At 40.8% G+C, this 27,763-nt stretch overlaps 1 protein-coding gene across 1 annotated transcript; it reads left to right on the forward strand.

The window, feature by feature from the left end:
• Positions 1 to 5,063: 5,063 nt before the first annotated feature.
• INTS10 (integrator complex subunit 10) lies at positions 5,064 to 27,763 on the forward strand. Its single transcript, XM_009881138.1, has 17 exons — positions 5,064 to 5,228; positions 7,391 to 7,458; positions 7,720 to 7,823; positions 8,858 to 8,997; positions 9,863 to 9,944; positions 10,264 to 10,404; positions 10,831 to 11,002; positions 11,446 to 11,615; positions 15,141 to 15,274; positions 16,058 to 16,211; positions 16,859 to 16,941; positions 17,782 to 17,934; positions 19,036 to 19,144; positions 19,521 to 19,600; positions 20,079 to 20,241; positions 21,286 to 21,379; positions 27,384 to 27,763. Exons 1-17 carry the CDS (start codon positions 5,100 to 5,102, stop codon positions 27,538 to 27,540), a joined length of 2,133 nt encoding a protein of 710 aa, XP_009879440.1. The 5' UTR covers positions 5,064 to 5,099; the 3' UTR covers positions 27,541 to 27,763.

Genomic DNA, 27,763 nt, shown 5'->3' on the forward strand with positions numbered 1-27,763 from the left:
GGGGAAATATAAACTGTGGAATGCACTTTTTGATGTGACTGAAGGATTAAAAGCAGGGACAAACATATGCATCTGGTTAATTTAGAATTTCTTTTCTATTCTACATCTTTCAGAGTTGCCACAGGGATATTATAAGCCTGAACATGTGGGAAGGCAGCAGGAGGAAAGGAAGTATGTCCAGGAGATAAATTCTCCCTAATCCATGTTCTTTCTCTACTTACAAAACTTCTACGGGGAAAAATAGTTTCTTTAACTGCTTCTCTTCAAACCCTTCCAGATGAAAATGAATTTCTGTCTTAAAAAGTGTTTTCATAAATGGCAGAGTAAGTTTCTGGATAAAGCACACCTAATTTACAAGTCAAATATGGTATTTTCTAAGCTTTTGGCCTTGTAAACTGAATGCAAGGTCCTATTTGTGCACCAAGCAGTATGCTGCTTTATTACGCTCTCACCACACCAGACAACTCACTGTGTTCAAAGCTCAAGCTGTAGTGTCACTGGAGTCATGCGAGTGTAGCTTTGGCCATATGAGAGTATGGTGATTAGTAATTCTGCCCCTGCTCTGTAGAAGATAATTACAATCTGGTTCAGACCTAAAAGCTAGGCAAGTATTTTAACACATTTCATAATAATAATACTTTGTCATAAGACTACCTAAATGTTTCACCCTATAACCGTTGACTCCCCACCACACCTCACTGTCAAACTGCAGGCTGAAGGAAACATTGCATCTTCTCTTTGCTTGAAATGGACTTTGGTTTATCTTAGGACCATAAAAGAACAGTTATGTGCGCTTTGAGCAGGTGGCTGGAGCAGATGATCTCCTGAGGTCCCTTTTAACCTAAATTACGATTCTGTGAAAATTAGGTCAATTATTAAAAGCTGCCTTAGGCCATTACAGAAATGAAGTGGTTTGTGGCCAACGAGTGTGTTTTGAAGCCAGAATTTGGATTCAACTGTGAAGACTATATGACTGTGAAGATAACCCCAGAGTCAAAGATCTCCATTCTGTCATTTCATGAGAAGCCACCAGATCTGTGGAATATGTGCATTTGTACTGATGTTGCCACCCATAAGGTCATTAACAGATACTAGTCTATGGTGAGGGCTGTGTTGTATCCCACACATCCCATGCTCTTCCACCCTTGGATTCCCAATCTCCTTTTGTCTTTCCTTCTGGTCTGTCACCCAGACATCCAATCTACTGTCCTTCGACTCCAAGGGACAAACAAGACACTTGGTCTCAGCCTCAAATTCTCAGTGACTGGCAGCCCAGACAACTCTTCTCAACTGTAGAAACTGCTCTGCACAAAGCCCAAGGACACAGAATAGGGAAAAAAATCCACAAAACAACAAACCCATCCACACGATCACTAGTTTTTTGTAGACCTCACTGCACTTCTAGCTCATTATAAACTCTCTTCTCCAAGGCCTCGCTCATAAGATACTAAGGAGATTGATCCTTTTCAGATCTTTTCAGTATCTGCGTAAAACTTTAGAAAATATAGTAGCTTCCTTGTTACTCATGTCAGATGGCAACTCCTGGTCCCCAAGCCTAAGGAACGGCTAGCAAGCCAGGCTCACATCATGCAGCCCAGCAGTCATCCTAACCTCTGTACCTCCACATCATAGACTGCTTTATCCCATACCACAAACCCGACTTACCTGCCCCTAGCACTTGTTAATACACCAGACCTGTGTACGTGCTAGCAGCCCATGGGACCAAGTCAGGAAAGGCAACACAGAGTAGATGCTAACTGCTAGCGTTATACCAATCCAGAAATTTAGAAGGTGGAGAATGACACTCAAAGCCCTCTGCCACTGTTCAGTGCCAACCTAACACCTTCCAAACACTCTCCATATTGGCTAAAGTCACAGCTGCCCCAATGGAGCCCCTCAGTCATGGCGCAGAAACAATTTGGTGTGCTACAGCCAAGGTCTGCAATACTGCCTTTGCACACAGCACGTATCTCTGTCCTTGTGCTGTGTCAACTATACTGCCTGAATCCACTGCATGCGTCATCTCTGTTACTCAGAGACCTTACTCAAGAAACGGGACGATCTTCTAAGGGGAAAAATCAACCTTCACAGCATCAGATGACTAAACTGCCTTGAGGTCAACACTGCCTATTTCCTGCTACAGAAGGTTACAAAGCCTCTTCCTGATAAACAAGGCTCATCTAGGCATTTCAGCTGGGTCCTGAATTCCTGCAGGAAGGAGGCTGTGCGCACTTCTAGTTGGCTGGCTAAAACATTGAGACCTTCAGCATGCCCTGAGCTGTGGAAATCTAAACAGCACAATCTGCAAGAACTCGGGAAAGCCACTACAAGTGCAGAGGAAGCTTCAGATCCCAATGTAACTAGCCCCGCAAACTCTCCCAAGCCTGAACACTCCTCAGGTGGCTCCTACCCTCACCTACGTCCTCTTCAGACTTCTTGCCTGGTGTTAAGTTACACTGTTTGTATGATGAAAAACTTGGACTCTCATCTCCTCCTTGCCCTGAGGGGCCTCAGTAGACTGGCAAACAGGTGTAGCTTTAGGAATATATGCAGAAGTAAGGATTCAACAAATCTCTGCAAGAAGCAGAGAAGTACTTCATTTAAAAAAAAAAAAAGATCATTCACAGTTTTAAATGAAATAAAAAAAAAAAAAAAACAAAAACGAAACACCACAGTGTCCAGCTAACACAGTCGCAAAAAAAAAAAAAAAAACAACAAGAAAAAAGAAAAAAGAAAATGGGGTGTTCCTAAATTACTGGAAATAGTCCCCTTTGCCTAGTGGATTAAATACAGCTACATCTTGCTTTCAGGACATCATGTGAAACTGTTTCATAAACTGCCATCTCTCTGCCTAGCTGGTGTCTTAGGGGTGATTCCACACCAGAAATTTTGCAGGGGACTCCTCACACATCCATTCCTCTTCAAAAGCAACTTCTGACAACCCAGTGCCATTTATTTCACTCTCGTAGCATCCTGATCAAGGCCTCACAAGCAGCATATGAGGAGCAACAACCAGCCCATCAGTCCTTGCTGGGCAGTTTCTGAAGAGACAGAATACACAAGCTTGTTACCATATTCAGCCCCACAATGCAAAACTCTTACTTTTTTTTTTTTTTTTAAACAAATTTGGCTGTATGCATCTGCACAAGTACATATGAAAGAGCTCTGGATAGACCTACACACCAGCTAGTGATTAACATTGCTGCACTTGCAGCAGTTGCAGGGCTGTGAAGTCAGTTCTAAAGACCTGTGCCATGCTACGGCAGTTTTGTAGCTTTGATAGCAGGAGCAGGAGAGGCAGAAGAGGAGGTGTCAGAGACAGCTGACTTTCTGCTGTGGCTTGGTCATCTCTCTGAATGGCAAATTAATGACATACTTTGTGCTCCTTCAAATTGCAACTGACCGGTGTATGGTGAGAGCCCTGAGAAAGGGGGCAAGAAACAGGATCCTGTTGCGGCCAGCACGTGCTGTTGGCTATTGACAGATAGGGTCAACTGCTTTCAATAAGGCACTTGTGCAACAGTTGTTACTGCTGTCATTTGTCATGGATCCCTCATTAGGATTTGTTTAGTACAGCAGCAGGAAATCAAAACAGGGCATGGAATAATGACAGTTTGAAGTTAGTCTCGACTCAGCCCCTATCCTCAGAGGGTAGGGCCTCTGCAAGCACACCTCTTGCTGAAGTCTGCCGATTTTCACATGGCATCTCTCCCCCAAGCACAGCCCAACATTGCTGCCACAGAGTCAAATCAAACTAAGATTCCCACCAAAAGAGCATGGAAAGTTCCTGCAGGTAGTTTTGGAACAGAAGGAATTGACAATAGTATGGAGAAGAGGAGCAGAGAAGCCAAGCTCCCAGCCCTTACAGGGACTCTACAGCCAAAAATCTGTGGCAGGCTAGCACTATGAGAACACATTTTCACATGCTCCAGAATAACAAGAGGCATCTGGGCCTTGCGCAACAACTGAGAAAGAACAAGGCAAAAATAAATTAGGCAGTAAAATAGGGACCTTGCCCCTCACCTATAACAGTGGTTAAGTGTCTGTTAAAACTAGTGGCTAATTGGATTATTACACTAACTCCTAGATACAGAGATTTATGGATTTGATCAGTCGAAGTTCACAAGTGCAAAGTCTACACGGTCTGTTGCTACATCAGAAATGAACAGCTTAGGAGCAAACAAAGAAAACGACAAGGAAAAAAAAGCAGAAATTCAGTTTAGGTAAGTACCAGAAAGGAAAGAGAGGAGCTTGTAATCAAGCACCTTAACACTAAAAACTAACGATAATAAGCAAATCTCAGTTCCAAGTTATTGAAGGCTAGGTTCATTTCTGCAGTGAAAGGTGCTTTTTTCCTTGGCATCTTCTGTTGGTGACCTCGGTACTGGGCTGTAAGGACCTTTCAGAAGCACAAGCTCAGGCAGTAGTGCCTGGGAATTTTAAAGTGGGCTTTGATTTGCAGCAACACGAACTTTAGGAGGCAGTGTTCCACTGCAGCCAACCTCAGTGATTTTAACTCAATTGCCTCTAAGCGGTATTATACCCATGACACTGCCTACAGGGCCAAAAGACAGGTTTCTTGAAGGTAGCGTGGCAAGCCTCCCACCAGCTATCATACTAGCTACCAAAGTCTGATGAGCAGGTCTCTTTTACCTTGGCTCCCAAAATTCCCTATGGTCAGTCACAAGCTTCGGGAGCCCAAACTATTGCCTTGGGCTCCATGAAATCACTGCAGTCCTCCCTGCCCACACAAACCATACAAACTTCCTGCTCCACAGGCCCTCCTCAGCCTACCCTCCCCCTTGGCCCCCTTGCCACTCCGGGCTCCTTGCTCCTCGCTATCTCCAGCCCAGCGGCCACCACAGAAAAGACACATCCCGGGACCGAGATAGCGGCAGATCGGAGGGCGAAGGAGCAATGCCGGCCGTTCGGAGCCGCCCCACAAGCAGACGGAGCCCGCCCACCAGCTTCCAAAATGGCGGCTGCCGCGCGCCACCTCAGCCGCGCGCCGCCAGGGCGGGGGGGAGGGAGGAGCGGGAGAGACCGCCCCGGGGCAGCGGGGCGCATGCGCGCCGCCCGGCGGCCGAGCCGAGCGCAAGATGTCGGCGCAGGGGGACTGCGAGTTCCTGGTGAAGCGGGCCCGCGAGCTGGTGCCGGGGGACCTGTGGGCGGCCAAGGCCTGGCTCATCACGGCGCGGAGCCTCTACCCCGCCGACTTCAACATACAGGTAAACGCCGGCGCACCAGAAAGGCGCGGCGCGCTTCTCCCCCACAGGGCCTTGCGGCGGACGCCGCCTGACTGACTGGCGCTTCGGCCAATGGAGCGGAGGGGCGGGGCGGCCGGTTGCCGTGGTGACAGGGGCCCGACGGCGCCGGCAACGACGCTGTTTCGTCCGTTAGTTAGGATGGCGGTTGCGGCAGGGGGCTGCCAGGGGGCGCGGAGAAGGGCGGCTGCCTTGGCAGGGGCCAGGCCCAGCTCCCCTAGTAGGGGTCAGCCCCAGCAGCCATGGCAGGGGCCAGACACCGTTTCCCTGACAGGCGTCCGGGCCCGGCACCCGTAGCAGGGGCCAGACTCAGCACCCGTGTTTTGCAGCCGAACACTCTTTTGCAGGCTTTCTTCATTGCATTTCAGCCTCCCCCTGAACGCACAGGACAGCTGTTGAGAAACGCAGAACCACGCAATGGCAATGCCACAGGTGCCCAGCCTCTCACTGTGGTGTCCAGTGATTAAAAATAAAGTGGCAAGCTTGTAACTGCTCATTGTGTTTCACTGCAATAAAATCTACTCCTGTGAATGCTTTGGGAAAGACATGAGAGTGTTGGGTTTTTAATAACTGAGGGGAAGGTCCCTTTCTGCTTCTTGTGTTTGCACATGATCCTCATTAGGAAGCTGAGGAAGTGTGGGCTAGATGAGGTGACAGTGAGGTGGATTGAGCGCTGGCTGTGTGACAGGACTCAGAGGATTGTGATCAATGGCACAGAGTCTAGCTGGAGGCCTGTAACCAGTGGTGTCCCCCAGGGGTCAATACTCGGTCCAGTTTTGTTCAATATATTCATTAATGACCTGGATGAGGGGACAGAGTGTATCCTCAGCAAGTTCGCTGATGATACCAAACTGGGAGGGGTGGCTGACTCTTCAGAGGGCCGCACTGCCATCCAGCGTGACCTGGACAGGCTGGAGAGCTGGGCAGAGAGGAACCTAATGAGGTTCAACAAAAGCAAGTGCAAGGTCCTGCACCTGGGGAGGAAGAATGCTAAGCACCAGTATAGGTTAGGGGTAGACCTGCTGGGAAGTAGTTCTGAGGAGAAGGATCTGGGGGTCCTGGTAGATAGTAAATTATCCATGAGCCAGCAATGTGCCCTTGTTGCCAAAAAGGCCAATGGAATCCTGGGCTGCATAGGGAAGAGTGTGACAAGTAGGTCGAGGGAGGTCATTCTCCCCCTCTACTCGGCACTGGTGAGGCCACAACTGTAATACTATGTCCAGTTCTGGCTCCCCAGTTCAAGAGGGACAGGGAACTGCTGGAGCGAGTCCAGCGAAGGGCAACTAAGATGACTGAGGGTTTGGAGCATCTCCCTTATGAGGAAAGGCTGAGAGAGCTGGGACTGGGACTCTTTAGCTGGAGAAGGCTGAGGGGAGACCTTATTATTACTTACAAATATCTAAAGGGTGGGCTGAAGGAGGATGGAGCCAGACTCTTCTCGGTGGTTCCCAGTGACAGGATGAGGAGCAATGGGCACAAGTTGGAACATAGGAAGTTCCATTCAAATACACAGAAAAACTTCTTTAGAGTTCGGGTGGCAGAGCACTGGCACAGGCTGCCCAGGGAGGTTGTGGAGTCCCCTTCTCTGGAGATTTTCAAGACCCGCCTGGATGCAGTCCTGAGTAATGTGCTCTAGGCAATCCTGCTTTGGCAGGGGAGTTGGACTAGATGATCTCTAGAGGTCCCTTCCAACTCTGAAAATTCTGTGAAACATTTGGGTTTGCTATTGCAAAAAAAGTAGCCATTTCTAGTAGAGATTTAAAGTACCTCTCTTGCCTATGGCTTTTGTAATAGCTTGGGTTTTTGCATTACATTTGACTGGAAACAAACCCTGGTCAAAGAACTCTTCGAATTCTCACTAAGTTGTGGGGTTTTTGTGTGTGTGTGTGTGTATAACGAAAGCCAGCATGTTAATATTAGAGTACTTATATTATACAGAAGTTTATTCCTAATTTAATGCGTGAATAGATACTATTCAGTTCCTAATTTCTACAGGAAATGTTGCAATCCTTTCATTTCTATTTTTCAGACTGCTGTGGCAAATTGGAGGCAGTTTTTTAGAGTGGAAGGACTAATCTGATTCATAAATGTATTCAAAGCTAATGTTCTGTTCTTCCATCTTGCAGTATGAGATGTACACTATTGAGAGGAATGCTGAAAGGACAGCGTCTGCGGGCAGGCTGCTCTACGACATGTAAGTAACCAGAGCTGGAACTCTACAATTTTGCCAGGTGCTTGTTTCCATAAATGTCAGAGTTTCCAAAAATATAATGTGAGTGTTCTTGGAAATCCATGTGGGTAAATTAAGCAGAAAAGGTCTTATTAATTAAAAATAAACAGTAAAAAGGAAGGGTTTATTTTCCATTTGCCCATGCCCGTTCTTTCATAGGAAGGTTTTGTCTTGGAAACAGATTATGAGATCACTATGCATTCCTTGCCTCAAACTTTATTACAGGTTTGTGAATTTTCCAGACCAACCTGCTGTATGGAGGGAGATTAGCGTTATTACATCAGCGTTAAGGAATGACTCGCAGGACAAGCAGACACAATTTTTAAGAGGTAAGGATTCTGTTCATTGAACAGGGAGAGTCCTGAAGGAATCTAAAGATAAGCCTTCTGGTTACATACCTAGTAGGGCAAGCAAATGTCAGTCTTTAACTTTGCTTGTGGGCTGCAGATTGTTTTGCTCAGTTCAGCCTTAGAGGTTTCTTTTGGTGTGTTAGGCTTAGGAAACACAAAGGGGTCATGAGAAGCTGATTCCTATTGCTTTGTTCTGATATGGGTAGACTAAGTCTGCCAGAACAGCAGCAGTTAGAAAAGAGATTGCATGGGGAATAAGTGGAATGGGACTTACAAACCATTGTCCAACTGATTGCTGAGAACGATGAATGATCATAAAAATGGGGTGAATTCGTACGTAGGAAGTGAGGCTTATAAAAATAAACAGTGACTAGAAGAGCCTGACATTCACTGCTGGCAACCACAGGCAGTTTTGAAAGCAGGATTTACACCTGACAAATTACAATATGCGGTTTGAATATGTGCTTCAGAAGCTTTAAGGATAACCAGTGTGTAACTCTGCATACAAGCTATTCCAGTTAGGGAAACATTTGATTTTTCATGGGTTTTGTTTACTTTTCAGAGAGAATATATAAAACTTACAGGGAGAATATGTTGGCTTCTTTTTAGTGTCTCATTGGAAGTTAAAATTGAAAAAAACTACCTCTTAATAATGAAAGTATTTATTAATTGTAGAAGTGGAATGTAAGTAAAAAAAAAAAAAAAGAACATTATTGAAAAAGCATCTTAAAATGTAAAATATTTAAGTTTTAGAATGTTCAGTATTCCACTTATTAGCAGTCTTGTTAATTCAAGTTCTGTGCACCCAAACAAATATAGATAAATATTCATATGGTCTTCTCTGAAAGAAACAGCCATTTTTTTCCGGGCATAGATGTTAAAAGCAGAAAAAGGTATAAGGAAATCTTTTTCATTCTGCATGGCAAGGTCATGTTGACCAGTCTTTTCACCCTTTGTCATTTACATTTACAATTCAGACATAGCAAGTTAAACATCTTAATTATTTTTTTAAGGACTATTTGAAACGCTTCCTGGTCGGGTCCAATGTGAAATGTTACTGAAGGCCACAGAGCAGTGTTTTAACACATTAGAAAGGGCAGAAATGCTACTACTACTTCTGCGACGTTTCCCAGAGACTGTGGTGCAACATGGGGTAAGAGAAGCTCAAAGTAACTATTCAAGATACTGCATTCTGTTTCTTGAGATTTTGCTGAAATGTATTTTCCTTTGCCTAGTGAGAGGGTGAGTTCTTTTATTCATGTTTAATTGTGGCTAATAGTTCAGATTGATGCATCTTGAGGTTACCACCGGGACAGAATTGGGCAGAAAACAAATGGAAGCAAATAAAACAATTTTTGGTTTTGTAAATGCAAAGAATATTTCATGCTTTTTGAAAAAGCAGAATAGCACAACAAAAGAGTGTAGAGGAGTATTATAGTCTAAGAAATAATATTGCTTCAGCTTTTTATCAGTAAACTGTGACTGAGGGCAGAGTGCTTTGAGGTTACGACTAGACTCTAACAAAGCGTGTTTGCTATGACTTATGAAACTTCAGCTGGAGCTGTTTAAATGATGACCTACTTTATTTAAGGACAGTTTCAGGATAGTTTAAAAATAGTCTAAAGGCTATAAAACCTGTTAGTTTTGAGACTGACTTACGCTAACATGTTGTAGCTTGTACTAGCATCAGGCAGAGTGCACAGTCAGTACAGCTCAGGTGACAAGCTGCAGCTTTAAAGCCTTGTACCTGCATCACCTTCACCTACATGTCTTTACTGATACAGTTGCATGCACAATTTTTCTCTTGGTTTTGTTTTGGCTATCTTCTGGCATTGCTTTTCACCTGTTCTTAAGTAGGGATAGTTTACTATGCATTTAGAGATTAGCATATGCAATTGCCATATAGTGAATTGCTACTCATGCATCCACTGAATTATTGTTCAACTTCATTGAACCACAGTTCAAAAAGTTTCTAAAACCACTGGTCCAGTGTTTGATTTTCACCTCTGCTCACACAGGTAGGCCTTGGAGAAACGTTATTAGATGCTGAAAGTATTGAAGACCAAGAATCCCCAGTGAATTGTTTTAGAAAATTATTTGGTAAGAAAATATTAATGTTCTTGTTTTATTATACAGCTTTTTAGCATGGCAAGATTCTGAGTTCAGTAGACCACTTTCAAGACATTAAGATTAGAAAACCACTTTAGTCAGAAGAGGCTCAAGCCACATTAGGCCAGGCTGACCATATGGTACAAATTGGTATTGCAGTCACTCATGTGAGGTTCTTCACGATTCTTTGTGGTGTATGGTCAGCCAGAGATGGAGGCTTACATTGCTGATTGAGAAACCTTACTTAGGACAAATAGAACAAAAAAACCCCACAAAACTAAAGGATTTTTTGGTTTGTTTTCTATTTTAGTTTGTGATGTTCTTCCTCTAATAATTAACAACCCTGATGTTCGACTTCCTGCCAGCTTGTTATATAAATATCTGAATAAAGCAGCAGAATTTTATATTAACTATGTGACTAGATCTACACAGACAGAAAGCCAGTATCAAGGTAAGAATATTTTTACAAAATTAGCCTTTCTTAGAATGTATTTTAGTATTACTGAAGTGACATCCATAAATGAACAATGCATTACTTTTATGTAATGTGTCCCACAGACAAGGATTAATAGTAGCATTTGATATTTCTTAGTTCTTTGATACCAAAACACCTCATGATGCTTCAACTAATTAATCATGGTGCTCACGAGGCTTCAGCATATATACTGAGAGGTAGGACAAATGTCCAAGATCTCCTTATCCAGCCTATCAGCTTTCTTGTATGAGGAGGCAGAAATGCTTCTGCTCCCTGTTAGCCTTCTCAGTAAAGACTGGTTACCCTGAAAGCTCCAATGTACATTTTTACATATCTCCTTCTTGAAAGTAAATCAGTTGGTTTGATTTCTTTATGAAGAGATAAATGTGCTGGTTTTCCTAGGTTCACAAGATTCCTCTGATATTATGTCTCCAAGCAAGCGTAGCTCTCAGAAATATGTAATAGATGGTCTTACAGAGAAATCATCGCAGATTACAGATCCCTGGGAGAGACTATTTAAAATATTGTCTGTGGTGGGAATGAGGTGTGAATGGCAAATGGATAAGGGAAGAAGGTGAGAAATGTGTGCTTTTCCTGATGTTTCTTCTCAAGGAGAATTTGGCTTTTTAATTCTTAAGGAGATGGGTTGAAGAAGGATTTTTCCATGAGGACATTTTGTGTAAATTCAGTGCTTTTCTTTCAAGACTGTACAATGAAAGCAAAAACATGGATCCAGGGAGCCCTTTCAAATTAGTTTCTAAACTAAACCTTTGTTGATGAAAGTCATCCATAAGAACCATAGTACTACGGGGTATCCTTCCATAGGTGCCTCAGCAAAGAGGGACATGGTAAATGTTTAGTGAAGTTTTACTGGCTTGGACGCCCAGCTTCCGCTGACTTGCAGCTGGGGGATTTCATCAGCCAAAACATTTAAGTTTTTTGTATTCATTATGTATTCTTTCCTTTAGTTTTGGAATCTATGTAACACCATGAATTCTTTTTGTCTCTCTTACTCAGAAGTTTTGGTGACATTTTGCATCGAATGAAAGACCTCTGCAGATACATCAGTAACTTTGATAGTGATGCACATGCTAAATATAAGAATCAAGTAGTGTATTCCACAATGCTGGTCTTCTTTAAAAATGCATTCCAGTACGTCAGCAACATCCAGCCATCACTCTTTCAAGGTTAGTATCTAGTGTTTTTTGTAGAGTTCTTTGTGACTTCATTGCTAATGTCTGAAAGATCTTTTCTCATGAGTCTTTTGAAACTGCAGAAGTAGTTCATGACAACTGCTGTAGTAGATGAGACCAAAGAACAGTCTAACTTAGCATTGTGGTTTCAGCCTCGGTCAGTAGCAGTTAGTTGTGTAGCAAAGAGAAAAGTAACAGACCAGATGTTATAAGAAACATCCCTAGGGTTCATTCCTGCTCTTCCATCATCATGATGTTTGTTTCATTTTCTCCTCTGATTCTGTTTCTTTGAAGCTTGACATTTTCCTGGCTTCCTTCAGTCAAAAAAATGTGCAAAAAGCTTCCGCAAAATAAATGAAGATATTTTTGCATTAGGAACACACAACAACTTTATAATTAATCAAATAAAACTTGAATAGGAAAAGATTTCCTGAAATTCAGAAGCTTCCGACTTGGCTTTCTTTGTGTAGTTTAAGCATAATCTTTAAGGTGTGCTTTGCACATCAGTCCTAATTTGTAATTGATTTGTAAATTGACATTTAAAGTATGAATGTTATCCACGATTTTTCCTACCGACTCAAATCTGCATTTGGGGCATATCATATTGCTTAGAACACCTTGGATTGCTTCTTCAGGAATTGACTGGACTTTTCAGGGATGGCCCAGAAGCTGAGGGAAGTTCTTTAACGTGCAGTTTGTTTAGAATTTATTGAAATAAACAGCATCATAAAGAGGAATTTTCAGCTCTTAATAGTGTGCATTTCCTGCTTGTTCACTCACTACTAGGGAATTCCTTGCAACAATAACAATTGTCACCATAGGTAATCAGTACTTATTAGCACTGCAATTACTGATTCGTGATAAAATTGCAATTTTAATTCCGCGTGTTGTGTTCATAAGTTTCATCACAATTTCCTGCATGGAGCAAATGATCATTTGAGTAATTAAACACTCAATACAAATGATGGGTTTTAAACAATTTTACAGAAAGTTGGGTAATCAGTTGAACGATGTCAGTAGATAGCTAAGCTCAGAAGATAAATGACATGGCAACTTGTATGCAAAGAATATGTAGTCACTTGAACAAATACAGGAACTAACTGAGTTGAGTTTTCTGTTCTATCCAGAGGAAAGAAGAGTTATGGTGGGGCAGTGAGATACTTAAGCTGTGCTTATAGTTTTAGTTGCTTTATTCTGAGTTGAGGAAGAAAGGAAGTAAAGCACTGGTGTAAATATTCCTTTCTAAGTTGTACAATTGGGTATGTTAAAGCTCATGTTTTCAGACTGAACCACCAAAAAAAGAATGTATACTGAGATAGCAGAGTGCAGTTCCTTCAGTGCAGCATTTCTGGTACCCTCTGTCATTTCCTGACATCAGGAGAATATTCCCAAGACATCTTTTACTCATTTCTGTTTTAGCATTAAAGTCCAGTGGTATACAGTGCCTTTCATGTCCTTTCTGTCATTAGGGTTTTTTCCTCCACTTTGGAGGGCTCACTGTAGAAATGTGGAATTCTACGGATTTTGGAAGCATAGTGGTGAGGAAAAAAGCTGTCTCCTTCTTACTCCAATAGCTCTGAGCTTTGATTTGTAACTTTATTCTCATGTACATGGACTTGCAAGAAACATCTTGAGAGAAAACTTTTCAAATGCATTTCTCTTACATGATTTATATCTCCCTTGCTGGAGACTTGAGAAATGAGTGAGGCAATTCACACCTCTCATAATTTTCAGGCTGCCTGCAGTCTTGGCAGGAGTTGCTATTTGGGCTGATGCTAGGGGTTTATTTATTACACTGTGTTAGAAATAATCAAAAACTCTGTAAGCTTAGATTCTAGAGACCAGTTAGACAGAAAAACACAACATTGCTCTTTGTATGGCTCTGTAACTTTCAGTAATGTAAGAGAAGGTTTGCAGCCCAAGTCAAAGGTGAGGTTAGGTTTTGTTTTGTTTTAGGACTGGAGGTTTCAGAATAAAGACTACAGTGCGCTTGCCTTCCACCTAGAAGAGAGCATTTTTTTTGTAAAGCAAAGCACTTAACTGGTATTTGTTCAAAGCAGTATGAGCAAAGGAAAACCCCACTTTTTTCTTCTCAGGTGTTAGAAGTAGGCAGCTCTTGAGGTTCTAGTGATAAAACTCTTCCAGCATCTCAGCTGTGGTACTTTCATACTTGTTTCCCATGGGTGCTGTTTTCTACATTATGACTTGGCTTTATTCTCAGTTCACACAGGTTAGATTCCAACACAGTGGAATGCGTGATGGTACAGGAGAAGTGGTTTCAATGTGTTGTAGCCTTTGTGTAGGGGACATTTCAGTGGTGGTATTTAGTTTGAACCTAGTCAAAGGAGATAACCTTATTTGTTAAGCATGCCAGGTTGGTTGTTTCTTGTAGCATTAACTTCTGTTGTAGTGGACTCCTTACACATCACTTTTGAGTAGATGGGAAGAGCTTAATATGGGCTCTTTTATGATAAGAGATGAAATGGATTGTCCTCATACTAAGCTCTCAAATTAGTTCTTTGCAATTATGAATGAGGCCTTATCCTCATACCTTTCTGCAAATAGAAACAGTAGAAATGCACATACTGAAAATACTTGTCTGCACTACTGTCTTGTCTGGTGGAGACTTCAAAAAGGGAAAACAGATTAATGGATTTCCCCTTTCCTTTATATTTCTCTTTGTCTGAGCTTTGCACATCAATATATAACTTGATTGTGCAGAAGAAGAAAATGTTTTTTGGAAGGAAAGCTTTCTCAGTAGTGGCCATGTACTGACGTTTTAGATTAAGCAGTGTTGTTCCTCTTTTATATCTAATGAAACTTAAGCACTGAGGTCTGAAATAACAGGTACCAGATCCCACTGGATGTTCTGTGACACCAGTGGAAGTAGAAATTATGTCTTCTGTGCTTCAAAACGAGGCTTCTCTAGAGGCTTTGGGGAGCGATGATGGGCTCTGGCAGTCTAAGGTTTAATTCTGTATACTGAAATCAGTGGAGGCAAAGCTGACACTGAGTGATCTTACTAGGGAAATCTTGTGATAAAATACACTCACTTCTTTGAGGCATCAGTGCCCATCAGCATATTGCTTTGGTTTCTTGTGAGAATGTTTGGAGAATATTGCTTTGTAATGTTTGTGGCTGTTAGCTTTAGAGTCATTTGTTCTGTTCACCTGTTGAATAGTTGTACTTTTATAAAAGCAAATAATGCTTGATGAGAGAACACCTGCTGCCTGAGTATATCTTGTGACTGCTCTGTAAGAAAAGGATTCAAAGACATTCTGAAGCTCTGAAGCAAACTCTTGTGACGTCTGGTAAATGCATTCTGACCTTTACCATAAGACTGCTTTGAGAAAACCATAGCTTAGTTTAAGCTTATGCAACTTAAGCGAATCAATTTCAGATTGTTTTCTCTAGCATTATAATCATTACTTGTGAAGGAAACAAAATCAGTTTGATGTAGGCATGAGACCTTTCAGATCAGTTTAGAGCAATCTTGAAATAATTTATCTTTAAATCCAGGGCCAAATGCTCCAAACCAAGTCCCACTGGTTCTTCTGGAGGATGTGACCAATATCTATGGTGATACAGATATTGATCGTAACAAACACATACACAAAAAGAGGAAACTTGCTGAAGGAAGAGAAAAAACAATGGTAACTTTTCTAGACTTTTTCATTTGTAACAAAAGTGGTGTTGGCACTGGAATTTAGACAATAGTGGTTTTGACACAGATGTAGTAGACGTATTTTTAGAGCTACCCTGGAATAGCCGTTTATCACCACAATTTGCAAACCGACTTTTTGGCTAAAGCCAGCAAGAATAAAATGATTTTTGTAGCAATTGCTGTAGACACGTATGTGCTGATGTGAATCCTTTAACTTGAAGGAGTTCAGCAGAGACTGCTGAAGCTGTTAAAAATGGTAGCTACGGCAGTCAGATGTTCTACAGCAAAACCTCCAAATTAATTGACTTTTTATGACTGGAACTGTGATTACATCTATTTCTTTAATAGTAGAAACCCCCTATTTTATAGAATTTCTCTGCTGGTAGAAGTATGTTCTTGTACAAGAATTACATTTCCTTTACATTTTGCCACTGTAGGCTTAAACTGAGTCATAAAGTGGGAAGTATGTGTGTACTTTAACAGATAATCTGGCTGAAGCTCAGTGGTGGTATGCCGCGTTTAACAGAATTAATTCTTTTGGGATACTGTTTATCACACTATACCACTGAGTTTCTTGGTAGCAAAACAGATAGTTCTAATATTAAAACAAGCTAAGCAAAAAGTCACTTAAAGGCACTTAAACTAGGACCTTGGCATCTCTAGTACAGAATTGATTTGTTGTGTTCAGTGGAACTTCTGTGACTTCAGAGTCCTCTGAAATAAGTATAAATTAAGAAGTGAATCTTTTTGTTTTATACTGACTCTTAAGCAGAGCTCAGATGATGAGGATCCTTCTGGGAAGGCACGAAGTCGCCATATTACAGTTAACAAGGCAGATCTTGCAAACTCTATTGAAGTATTAGAGAGCTTTAAACTGGCAAGAGAGAGCTGGGAGCTGCTCTATTCTCTGGAATCACTCGACAAAGGTAAGGCTAACTGCAGACAGAGTTGCATTTAGACTTCATTGCTGGGCATAGAAGTCATTTTACTATTGTTAAAATAAATTCCTGTCATTGTGAATCCTTAAAATTGAATTTACTTTGAGTCCTGAGTATTTTTGATCTAAGTTCCAATAAGAAGTTTTATCAGTTGTTGCATTTCTGAATATTTTGTTCCTGGATTTCATTTCATCCTTCATGGATCTTTGCTTATTCAGCCCCACTTCTCTTGGAAGCAGCTTTTACTGAAGGAGCAGTTGGTTAGTAGCAGTGCTGTTAATACTTGGTGAGGATGTGCTGCTAATGGCTGGTTTAGTTCAAGCTTAAGATGTGTCTCACCCTTTCTGATAATATCTGGTGTGATAATCTCAAAAACACATTTCTCTTCTAAAAATCAGGCAAATAGTACCACCTAGCTGCTTTTAGATTTGTTGGACACTGTGAAGATAAGTATAATCAAAGTATGATTGTATATGAAGAGAGTATCCTATATTTGAAAGATTTCACACTCTCGCTATTTTGGTTTTTTCATTTTTAAATTCAGCTATTATGTTTCTAGACAAGTGATTTTCAACCCAAAGCTGTGAAATGCTTCATTTCCTCTTTTACTTTTTCTTCTCTGACCACTTACACAGAGTTCACCAGAATTTGTTTGTCGTGGAAGACAGACACCTGGCTTTGGTTAAGAATCTTTCTTACAGACATGATCATCTACCAGGTAAAAAAAATAAAGTAAAAACTAGTAAAAATAACACCATTATGTTGCTCTTCTAGTGAATAGCTGTTCTGATTAGCCAGTTTGACTGCTTTAAGTGTCTGCTGATTTTATCCTTTAAAGCATGACCATTTTGGGGATGGAATCTTACCATTCTTAGCACAAGCTAGGTACCCTACTTAGGATATTCCTGTCCCAATAGCTGTTTGTTGAGCTGCAGATAGTTTTGGCATATAGAAAAGACCTCTGCATTTGCATTTTCACCCGTAGATATAGATTCTGCATATAGTGTTATGCAGAAAAGTGCATTTTATTCATCTGACAGTGCATTCTATTGGAACACAGAGAGAAGAATTTTCAAACAGCAGAAGATTTTCACGTCTCAGTTAAAATTTATCATTGTTCTTAGAAATTAGGCTGACTGTACTCATTCCAAATACCATCTGTAGAACAAATCTTGTTCTTTTGTATTTTTCCTTTGGAGATCTTTTATTTTTGCCTGTACTTGTACCTGAACAAGAGCTATTTCAAACTTTATTAGTCTAAGTAAAGTAATGATTAACTCTGAAGAGCATGATTATTTGTTTCAGTTATTAAAGCAATTTTGTAAACAGGCTTTTAAAAACAGAATTCTGTGTGTTCTCACTGCCTTGCACATGATCGATCCACATTCCTGTGCACAGCACATCACTCGAGAGTGTTCTGCTAGATTAAAATTTTGAAGCCCTGTTACTTAAACACGCTCTGTTTTGAAAGCTTTCTGTAAGGGAATTTTTATTTCTATCTTTCTCTCCATTGTATACAGAAGACCCTAACACTGTCTTTTTGTATCTTTTTTCAAAGGGACAGTACAAAAAAGCAATTAGCAGCCTACATCACTTGGCAGCTCTTCAGGGCTCTCATTCTCCACAGCAAATTACAGGACAAGGATCACTAGAAAATCAGAGAGCACTAATCCAGTTAGCAACATGCCACTTTGCCCTTGGAGAATACCGGGTAGGTACAGCATTCCACACGCTGGTCCTTCCTCATCTGGTCCTGTGGTTCCTGTTTGTCTTCCTTTCCTGTTAGCCTGCGTTCAACAGGTATTGAACATAACGCAGAGTCTACTGAAAAATCCATACCTCACAGGGAGAAGAATTGCACTTCCTGTTACATTAACTGACCGTCCATTGACATCTCTCTTAAAGAGTCTGTTTGCTAGTTATGATTTGGGGGGTTCAGTTACGATTTTCCATAACTACAAGTGTTTGAGTTGTCTGTAAATGTGACCTTAAATTTGAATTTCTTAACTTTACTGAAACAGTTTTAAATATTGAGGGAAAATTCTTAAGTATAGGCTTCATGTGGCAGAGGAAAGGAAAGGTTTATAGAAAAGAAACTTCAGTGATCATCTTAGAAAATAATTAGTTATCAACTGACAGTATAAGAGACTCCAGAACAATATTGTCTGGCCTGACCTCTGAACTTGCTTTACCTTTGCAATACATATTTTGTGTTTTTAATATTACAGGAGTGCATGGTGGTCTGAGGTCAGTCAGTGTCAGGACTAATAATCCAACATCATCCTAGTACTACTGGACAAGTCTTTTTGTCCCTTCCAGTTTACTACTTTCTCATTGGAAATGTGATAATATATCCCCACAGACCTCTTATTGTCTGTAGAAAATAGCATTAAAAATTTATCACATTTCTGTCATGCTGTCATATTGCCATTTTCCTTTCTATTTTCACCATGGACAGAACAACCTTTTAAAAACTATTAGAAGAATTCATTTGAAAACTTAATTCTTCAAAATAAAATAGTTTTTGATTGGAGTTGTATTGATCTTACACTCTCAAAATGAAAAAAGCAAATACATATTTTTTCACAATTAAAATGACTTATGTAGGCTCTTGGAGATTGTTTAATGACAGCTATGTCTTTTTGCTCAGCCAAACTAAGTTACGCATTAAGTCTACTCAAGTTCTAGCAGAGAATTTTGTCTTTTTTTTTTTTTTCATTTGTGATGTCTGAAATTTGTAATCATTAACACATCTGAATTTTAAGAACTTTAAATTAGATTTAGCATTATCATGTCTCTCTTCTTTTTATAGCAAACATGTGAAAAAGTGCTTGACCTCATGTGCTGTATTTTACTTCCAATACAAGAAGGAGGTAAAGTACAAGAGGAACAGCCTAAAGTAAAGTCCAAATTCAGGAAAGGTATGGAGTTGCTACTACCCTAACCTCAGTGTCAGCTCAATTTTAGTTCATGCGTTTTGGTTGGGTATATAATTCTTTTTGTATTACGAAAAGGGACAAAGTTGTTTATCCCCTCTGTTTTTTTCTGAGTGATTTTCCTGCTGGTACCTGCTAAAGTATACTGGTGACAAAGTCCTACCACAGGAAAAGAGAAATGAAGACAAAAATTTAAAATGTGTAACTTCACGTCTTAAATCGTTCATAATTTACCTTCAAAGTTTTCCTTCCTACCTGAGATTTGGCAATTGTAGATTTGTTTTGCTCCATTCTAATGTCTTTCAAACTTAGATAGTCATGAGATCCCTAAAGAAGTGTATGATGAACTGCTCTGTTGCAGGGTCTGATTTGAAGCTTTGGCCATGTACCAGTAGAGCTATCATGCCTTACTGCCTTCATCTATTGTTAGCTTGTTTCAAGGTAAGCTATAGTCAAGGCTTCAAATTCTCTCTTTTCTCTAAGGCCTTCTTTATGTATCTGGGGTCCTGAAACTGCAAGGCCTTATCCCAGTGGTGTGACTAGGTGTGAACGGCAGTGCCTCAAGTCCTTCTCACCTAAATGGGTTTGTGGAGGGTCTTCTTTTGGGGAGGGAAGCAGTGCTGATGAAAGAGGGTTTGTTCTCTCTCTTCTATTCATTTTAGTTTGGGGCAGAGGAGATAGAATTAATCTCAACATATTTTTGTCTGTATTCAGACTTCCCTTACAGGTCAGCGGAGAGAATTTCATATTTTGGCTGGAAATTTCCAACCTATTTTAAATGCATACATTAGGGCATAATGAAATATGCTCCTAAAGAACTTCTTTTGTATTTGCACAGATGTAGGTGAGGAGAATCCCATATTTTTGTAAAAGCAACATTTGTTTCCTGAATGTCTCAATGTCAGTTTTTTCCCTGAAGCTCAGAGCTTTCACAGACAGCAGAGATGATATGGCGCTGGGCCACGTAGTTGTTCTGCTTCAGCATGAGTGGCCAAGGGGTGAGAACTTGTTCCTGAAAGCCATCAACAAAATCTGCCAACAAGGAAACTTCCAGTATGAGAATTTTTTCAACTACGTCACAAGTATCCTTTCTCTAACCAAGAATGTCTTTCGCATCCAAAACTATGTGCTGGGGTGTTGAAAGAGCTGTTACACAGTTTCAGCACAGCTCTTCTCTGTGAATCATATTCTCTTTATTTCCATACCATGCAAGCCTCTTGTAATAGGTGGCAGTGCACAATGGACTATAAATATGGTTCCTGTCACCTGTTCTGGCACTTGAAGGTACCCTTAAGTACATTGCAATTGCACTTCCATTCAGCAGTAGCTTAGGCTGCTCGTGCAAGCAATGGCAGTCTTTTCAATAAAATATATAGGGCATTATACTACAAATTTGTTAACAAAAAAAAATAGAGCGGTACCTATGCTTCAAAGACTTGAATGATTTTGGCTATTTTTTATTAAATACTTTGTGTGGGTAAGTTTTTTGGGTTGAGTAAGGTAATGACATATGTCAAAGTTCATACAAAGCATGTCTGATTTCTATATTCAGATATCTCACATACGCTTCAGCAATAGACATGTGGACAGTTTAGTGTTTAACCTAAATAGACATCCAGCCATGGTGCCCAGGAAGCAGGGGCCTGACTCCTATCTCAGACAACTGAAAAAGCTCTGATGTTAAAGGAAGGGAAAAAAAAAAAGAAGAAGAAAAGTTAAATAAGGGACCAAAATAGAAAACTAAAAAGGGTGGCATGTGCCACCGTGGTGGCAGCCTCAGTACATGCTGCTTTGATAACCTGCAATGCAGGAAAAGGAAGTAAAAACAACCAGGGAATTTGTTTGCAGAGATGATCTTTCCTTCCTCTGTCTGACTGTACATATGAAGAAAAGAAGAGAAAATAAATTGACTGATCTGTGTATTTTGCACTTTAAAAAAGCCATTTCTCATGAATTCGTGGAGGATTAGGAAAACATCCTGTGATCTTTATCACTTTTAAGAATGAGATTCTTCAACAGCTGTTCATTTTGACTGGCCTTTCAGTAATGTGGCTTCAGATGCAGGGGATAAGGAGGAATGTTCTCTATCATTTTTTCCCAACCCAAATCTTTAACATTTTCTTCAGATATTGATATGTTGGAGGAATTTGCTTATTTAAGAACACAGGAAGGAGGCAAAATTCATCTGGAACTGCTGCCAAATCAAGCAATGTTGATCAAGTAAGGATAAAAAAGCATTTACTGTTTTCTTTGGGAAAAAAAGGAGAGTATGTTCTGGTTGTCTTTGCTTTCATGTAATCTTCTGGACAGTAAGTTTGTCATGTCTTTGAGTTTAAATTTAAGGAGTTGGCTAAGGAGTTCAAACAAGGCCATGAGGTTTTTTTTCTGACTCTCCTGCTGAAAAAAAAAGAACTGTGAATTCTTTTTGGGAGTTCTTCAAGTTGAAACTCCTGCTTTTACAGAATTTTGTTTTTAAGTGTTGCATTTGCTTTAGAGTGATTCATATTAAAGTGATTACAGTATTGCTTTTTCAACCAGACACTTGCACTTTGCAGGAATTCTTCAAATAATTAGGCATGAGTGCAAGGTGTTAATTTTGCTGAACAGTAATGCTAAACAAAAAGCACTATTTGTTGTAAACAAAGTTACAAAAGACCAGTGAATGATGAAAAACTTAGGTATAAAATATAAATTAAATTACATTCCAGGTAAACTCTAATAACCTTTCTCTCAGAACTAGTAGGTCATCTCTTGCTATGTACCGAACAAGCTTATTCTGCTTAGCTTATTATGAGATGCTGAAGGAAATTAATAATTTGGATTAACTTCCTAGGTGTTCTTAGTTTTGAGACAAGACTGAACAAGTATCTGCTGCGGGGTTTTAGTGGCAGAAATGTTTTGGAATACCCTGGTTGCTTATTAGAGCTTGTGGTATTTTGCTTTGTAAGAGGGGGACTGCTGAAGTTTGTTGAAATTCCAGTTCGGGCCAGTATATTCTGGCTATTCACTAACTAGAAATGGGCTAAAGTTTTCAAAGAAGGGAGCCTAGACATTAGACAAACTGGATCAACACTTGGACTAGTAAATAGATTTTCCAGAGTATTAGGTAACCAACATAAAAATGAGATACTAGGTGTAATTAAAGAAAAGAAAAAGAAGAAATACAAATGCTTAATTATGTGACAGAGAATTTTCTCTCTTAAGCTCTAGATTTTCAAACTCTTACCCTTGCTATATCTCACTGCTTCTAACCAGCTGCATGAAAACAAGATCAGGGTATGCTGCACTATGTATGATGTTAAGTAATAAGCTTTGTCAGCAAGAAGGCTTAGCACTGAAGACCATGCCTGGTAACTTCTTAGCTGCTATCTCAAGTTAGTTGTAATAGTTCAGTGCTGTTTATCTGCGTCACAGCTTTTATTTTGATTGGCATGGTAGCTCTTACTTACTGTTCTGACCCCACCAGTCAGGAAGTAGGTAGCAAGTAGTGTTTCTAGCAAGATAGAAATCTCTCTTTGACCTCCTTTTGACCAGTGTTTTGTTTCCTGAATTATGGAAACGCTTGTAGAAAAGAGGTCCATTTCTTTGTGCTTATTGAGTCAAAACAGTCAAATATCCCATCCAGCTGGAAAAGCTGTGGCTGAGATGTTTAAGACAGGAACCACTTCATCGGAGAGCTGATGGGAGGGAGAGCTTAGGGTGTAGTCCACTAACTGGAGATGACGTCTACTCCCCTGGTACCCCAGTTATTTTTTTAGCTGGACTGGTGTTACCCTCAGGGATGGTGTCACCCAACAGCATTGACCTCAGCAGCGTTGGTTAGCTCACAGCCTCCCCCAGCTGGGGTTTTAGATAAAGTGTGCCAGAAGAGCCCTGTTTCCTGGGACAATGGTTGGTAGGCTCAAACTCTGCAGACTTTCATCTTTCAAAACTACCACCAGTTCTGGTTGTATGAGCTGCTGCACCATCCTCCCAATAATTAGCAGAGGCAGCTTAGGTCTGTTCAGTCATGGACGGGACAAACACAAGTTTGCCACAGGAGCCCAAAGATGAAGCAGTTGCTCCTTTGCCTGATCTTTTCTCAGCATAAATGTACGTAGCAATCCTGACTCTTAATTGATGGGAAATGTATTACAGGTATTATATGGTTTTTTATACGGATAGCTTTATGTTTTGTGACTTAGAGGACGTTATCTCCCCAGGTGAATTCCACATTCTTCTTCCAGTACTTTTCCTCAGGACCTTATACTTAATAGGAACTTACATTAATTTTTCTGAACCCAGGAAAGCAAACTGCAGTGTGGTTTTCAAAAGCTGAAGTAAGATCTTGGTAGCCTGCAGACTTACAGTCAGGTCCTGCAAAATACATACACAGCTTGTAAACTTTCCCTTTGCTTGTATCCATTGTGGGATTATGAAGGTCCACAGTTTTGGTTTTAACTGGTGTTGTAGCCAGCCTATTCTGTGTGCAGTGTCAACAAGACTTCCGTGATTAGCTCTAAATTCAACAACTAATTGCTTTTGAACTCCATTCTAGACAAACCAAGTTTCATAGTTTTACTGTTTATACATGTCAGTAGTGGCAGTGTTAGCTAGTGAGGTTAAAGATGAAAAGAACAATATGCAAGAAATCACTGATTAATATTGTGCTCCTCTTTTTGATAAATCTTACTCTAATTAGTCTAATCTTAGCCTACCAAACTGTGTAAACTTGATGTGAAAGCTGAGTGTTCCGCCTCTACTCACATTCCCATCACATCTCCCCTTGGGAACAGGGAAGGGAAAGCTCAGTTGGTTTGAAGTGAAACAAAGTATCTTGAAAGTGTAATTTTTATTCTGGTTATGCACTTGGGTATGTTAAGTTCTGACTCTTGCAAACAGTAATGAAGACGCAGTTGTGCAGAATCCCTTTTGCAAACATCTGCCACCCTGGAACCAATAACATCTTGCTGTTCATTTGTATTTTCTGTTCCCAGTGCCCATTTTTGCAAATGCTGGACCTATTCATGCCAAGAACTCTTGAAAAATTATCTCATTTGATTGAACAATTCTTGTGAATATTTTATTTCAGGTTATTGTAGCTGTATTGTAGAGTGGTTCTGTACTACTAAAATGCCCCATCTTTATTTGGCTTTTATAAGCATAGCTCTCCAACCATATTCATTAATAAATTCTAGATAATAACCGAAATGCCCACCTGTGAGATCTGAAGGTAGGCACCTAACTCAGTATTATAGCCATGTAAGTGCGAGTCTTGCTTCTCTGCGCCCTTCTTAGCGTCTATGGGGGTGAACGCTGCACTCAGTACTTGGGTGCCTAGTAAGATTTAGATAGCATTTTGAGAGACTTGGGTTAAGAAACTAGACCTGTTCTCTATATATCAAATTGCTCATTTGTCCTTATGTGGAGCATTGGATCTGCTCTAGGCTGGACATGTGAGGTTATTATCTTGTGTTATAGATAGCAAACAGAGATAAGGACTTAACTTCACAGAGAAGACAAACTGTCTTTCAGCTGAGACACCTTTTGGTGGCTAGTTGATGTGGCCCTGGTCATAAATGGGAGGTTGCTCTGAGTGGGCATTTGTGCTCTGACATTGTGCCATCCTCCAACAGCCATTTTTGTGTGCAGTTTGAATTTGAAAAGGTGAAAAAAGGCATCTGTAGGCTAAAGAAAAGATACTTGGGCAACCTGTAACAAACACTGTCATGTACTCAACTTGGCCGATACCCGCTGTGCATGCTCTCGGCTTGGGCTCAGCAGCAAATCCCTTAACTCCAAGTTGTGGGCTCTCCCGGTCCGCTGACACGCTCCTGCCAGCTCTGCAGGGAAGCTGTGGTATCTGCAGTGCTCCTCTGATTATTCTGATTGACACACTTCCTGGGAAGAGCTATGACAGTTCATCGTGGTACAACTGGATATTGGTTTTGCACCTATTGCTGTCCTTTCTCCTGGTGTTACTGTCCAAAAATATGTGTATATATTTAGACCACAGTTGCAGAACACCCTTGCAATGAAATACGGGGATATTTGCATGTTTGATGCTGTTAGGGTCTTGCACCCCTTTGGCTGCTCAGTGGTCATACTGCTATGTAGTCTCACCCTACTTCTTTGTTGCTCCTTTTTCTGGAGAGTTGTTATGCACCGGAAGGGGAGTTGGTGTGTGGGTGTTTGAATGCTGCTATTTGCTGTTTTTTAAAGGACTTCTAGCCCTCCCATGGGGTTACTGCAGCAGGAACTCATACCTGTGCTACAGCCCAGCATACAGACTGCTGACAGGTACCAAGTGGAAAAACCCCGCTCATAGTGTGCTGTGTTTTGTCAACATGTTTTACTGCCCATGGTTTTCAGCAATTTGTTACTCAATATTTATCTTTCTTTTTTTTTTCTCCATTTGTGCCTACATTGCCTGGCAAACCATGTTGTTCTATTATAACATTTATTTTTCTTTTTCCCATAAGTTGCCAGTATCTGTGTCCTTTCAATTTAATAATCACTGTTGAATTTAAACAAAAATGTAGAAACCCCCCAAAATGACATTGGTATTCAGTCATGTATTAGCAAGAGTATAACCCTTTCTTTTCAAGATACTGGTTACTGGATCAATTTGTAGCTACTTTTCTTCATTGAAGTTGTTTGGAATTCTGTTTTCTGTTTTCCAGCTGTTACAGGACACATATCTTCAAAAGTGCTGCTGGCTTGCTCAGTAGCTGTAGGTTGCATATTCTACTTTAGGTTCTAACTGACCTTAGCACTTGGCTGCCAGCCATGTTTAAGATGGCAAAGATGGAAAACAGGGCTTATCCCATAACCTCTGAATATGCCGGAGTATTTTCAGTGCAGTTTTGCTTCACTCAGCCTAGCTCATCAATGAGTGGCCCAGTAATCTCCAGGCTAGTCTCTTCTTTGCCTTTTCCACCTGTTACAGAGGACTCTACTATTTTGGCAGAGAAGTCTCTTCTCAAATGCTGGACTTGCTGATTTAAGTGAACGTGGGGTGGTATTGTTGGTGAGGGTAATTTCTGTGCTTTTTCCCTTTCACACGTCCAGCATCTCTGGATTGGCATAGATGCCCTCACCCTTTATTTTTTATTTCCTTTCTGTCTTTCAGTGTGCTTGCTGGGTTCGGCCCAGCTCTTCTGTTCTTACCCATGACTCAGGACTTGTCTCAACATCAGCATCATGCTTTTCTCTCTAATTTAATTCATGCTGCTCCTTTAGTAGTGTTAGGGCTCTCATTTCAGGGCCTATCTTTTGCTTCCCTTCCCAAGTAGGGCTTGCAAGTAGATGCTACAAAGTCTTGATCTTACTTACCCAGTTCTGGAGCAGTGCGAGTAAAATGTAGTACTTTGACGCTGCAGAACATTAAGAACAAGATTTAGGTATCGAGTGCTACAGGCCAGCATGCGGACAAAGAACTGTTTCTAAGAACGGCCTTTAACAGGGCAGTATCCCAAGAGTTTCCCCAGCCAGGATCGCTTTATCTTGCTCAGTAGCTGGACCCGTGTTCTGTTTGAAAACAAGTCCTGAACTTCTGCTCAGAACAAATGTAATAACTGCCTGGTGTCTACTGTCTCCACAAGACCTGGCTTCTACTGACACAGACTCACAGCCTGGCGTGGTTTGGGCTTTGCATTGGCCTGTGAAGTGTTCACTGCACCTTTCATTAACCAAAGAGTTATCAGTGCCCACAAGATTATATAGCTCCTTCCTACACTTTCTTACTGGTACCAGATGCCCTCTGCTCTTTGCAGCCATCTGTCCCCTTCCTCCAGAGAAAGCAGGTTCATCTTTTCACTCTTCTTTCAACCCCAACCATTTATAGAAGTGATTACAAGGAGGAAGTGGCCTGGGCAGCACAGGTAGAGAGAAAGAAAAAAATCCTATCCCCAAGCAAGAATGCTGTACATGCTGGGTTAAGAGAATAGGTTTTCCTGTTAGCCAGAACAGCAACATTTTTTCCCCGTCAACAGTCATTATCAAAGCAGTGAGAGCATAGACTTTGATGGAACTTCTAACTGTTGAATGACTTGTAAGCTACTAAACACATGATTTTTAAAAAAATAGCATAGCATGGGCTATTTGGGTCTCCTTATATAAACTCAGGCATGGACAGTAGATATATAGTAAGTGACATGCAGCACCTTTTAAATTACTGTAGTGCACCAAATAACTGTTATTTGATTATTTTTTTTTCTTGTCTCTCTCTCCTTCATGGCTTAAGGCATCACACAGTTACCCGGGGTATAACTAAAGGAGTGAAAGAAGATTTCCGCCTGGCCATGGAGCGCCAGGTCTCACGCTGTGGGGAGAATCTCATGGTGGTCTTGCATAGGTTCTGCATTAATGAGAAAATACTGCTGCTTCAGACGCTTGCTTGAATGGACTGGATCATGATGCAATGTCTCTTATGGAGAGAGGAGAAGGCTATTAATTGTATGAACAGTAGCATGGCAGTGGAAAAATCACTTGTCCAGGGAGTCAAAGAAGTTCCCTATGAGTTACAGGTTCTACAATACACAAACACTACTCAGTGTTTGTTCACTGCTTAGTTTTCTTATGTGGGTAGATCAAACTTTATAAATAAATCTTTGTTTAAGAAGT

Source organism: Charadrius vociferus, unplaced genomic scaffold (genome assembly GCF_000708025.1).
Source record: "Charadrius vociferus isolate BGI_N301 unplaced genomic scaffold, ASM70802v2 scaffold953, whole genome shotgun sequence".
In the NCBI taxonomy this organism is placed as follows: Eukaryota; Metazoa; Chordata; class Aves; order Charadriiformes; family Charadriidae; genus Charadrius; species Charadrius vociferus.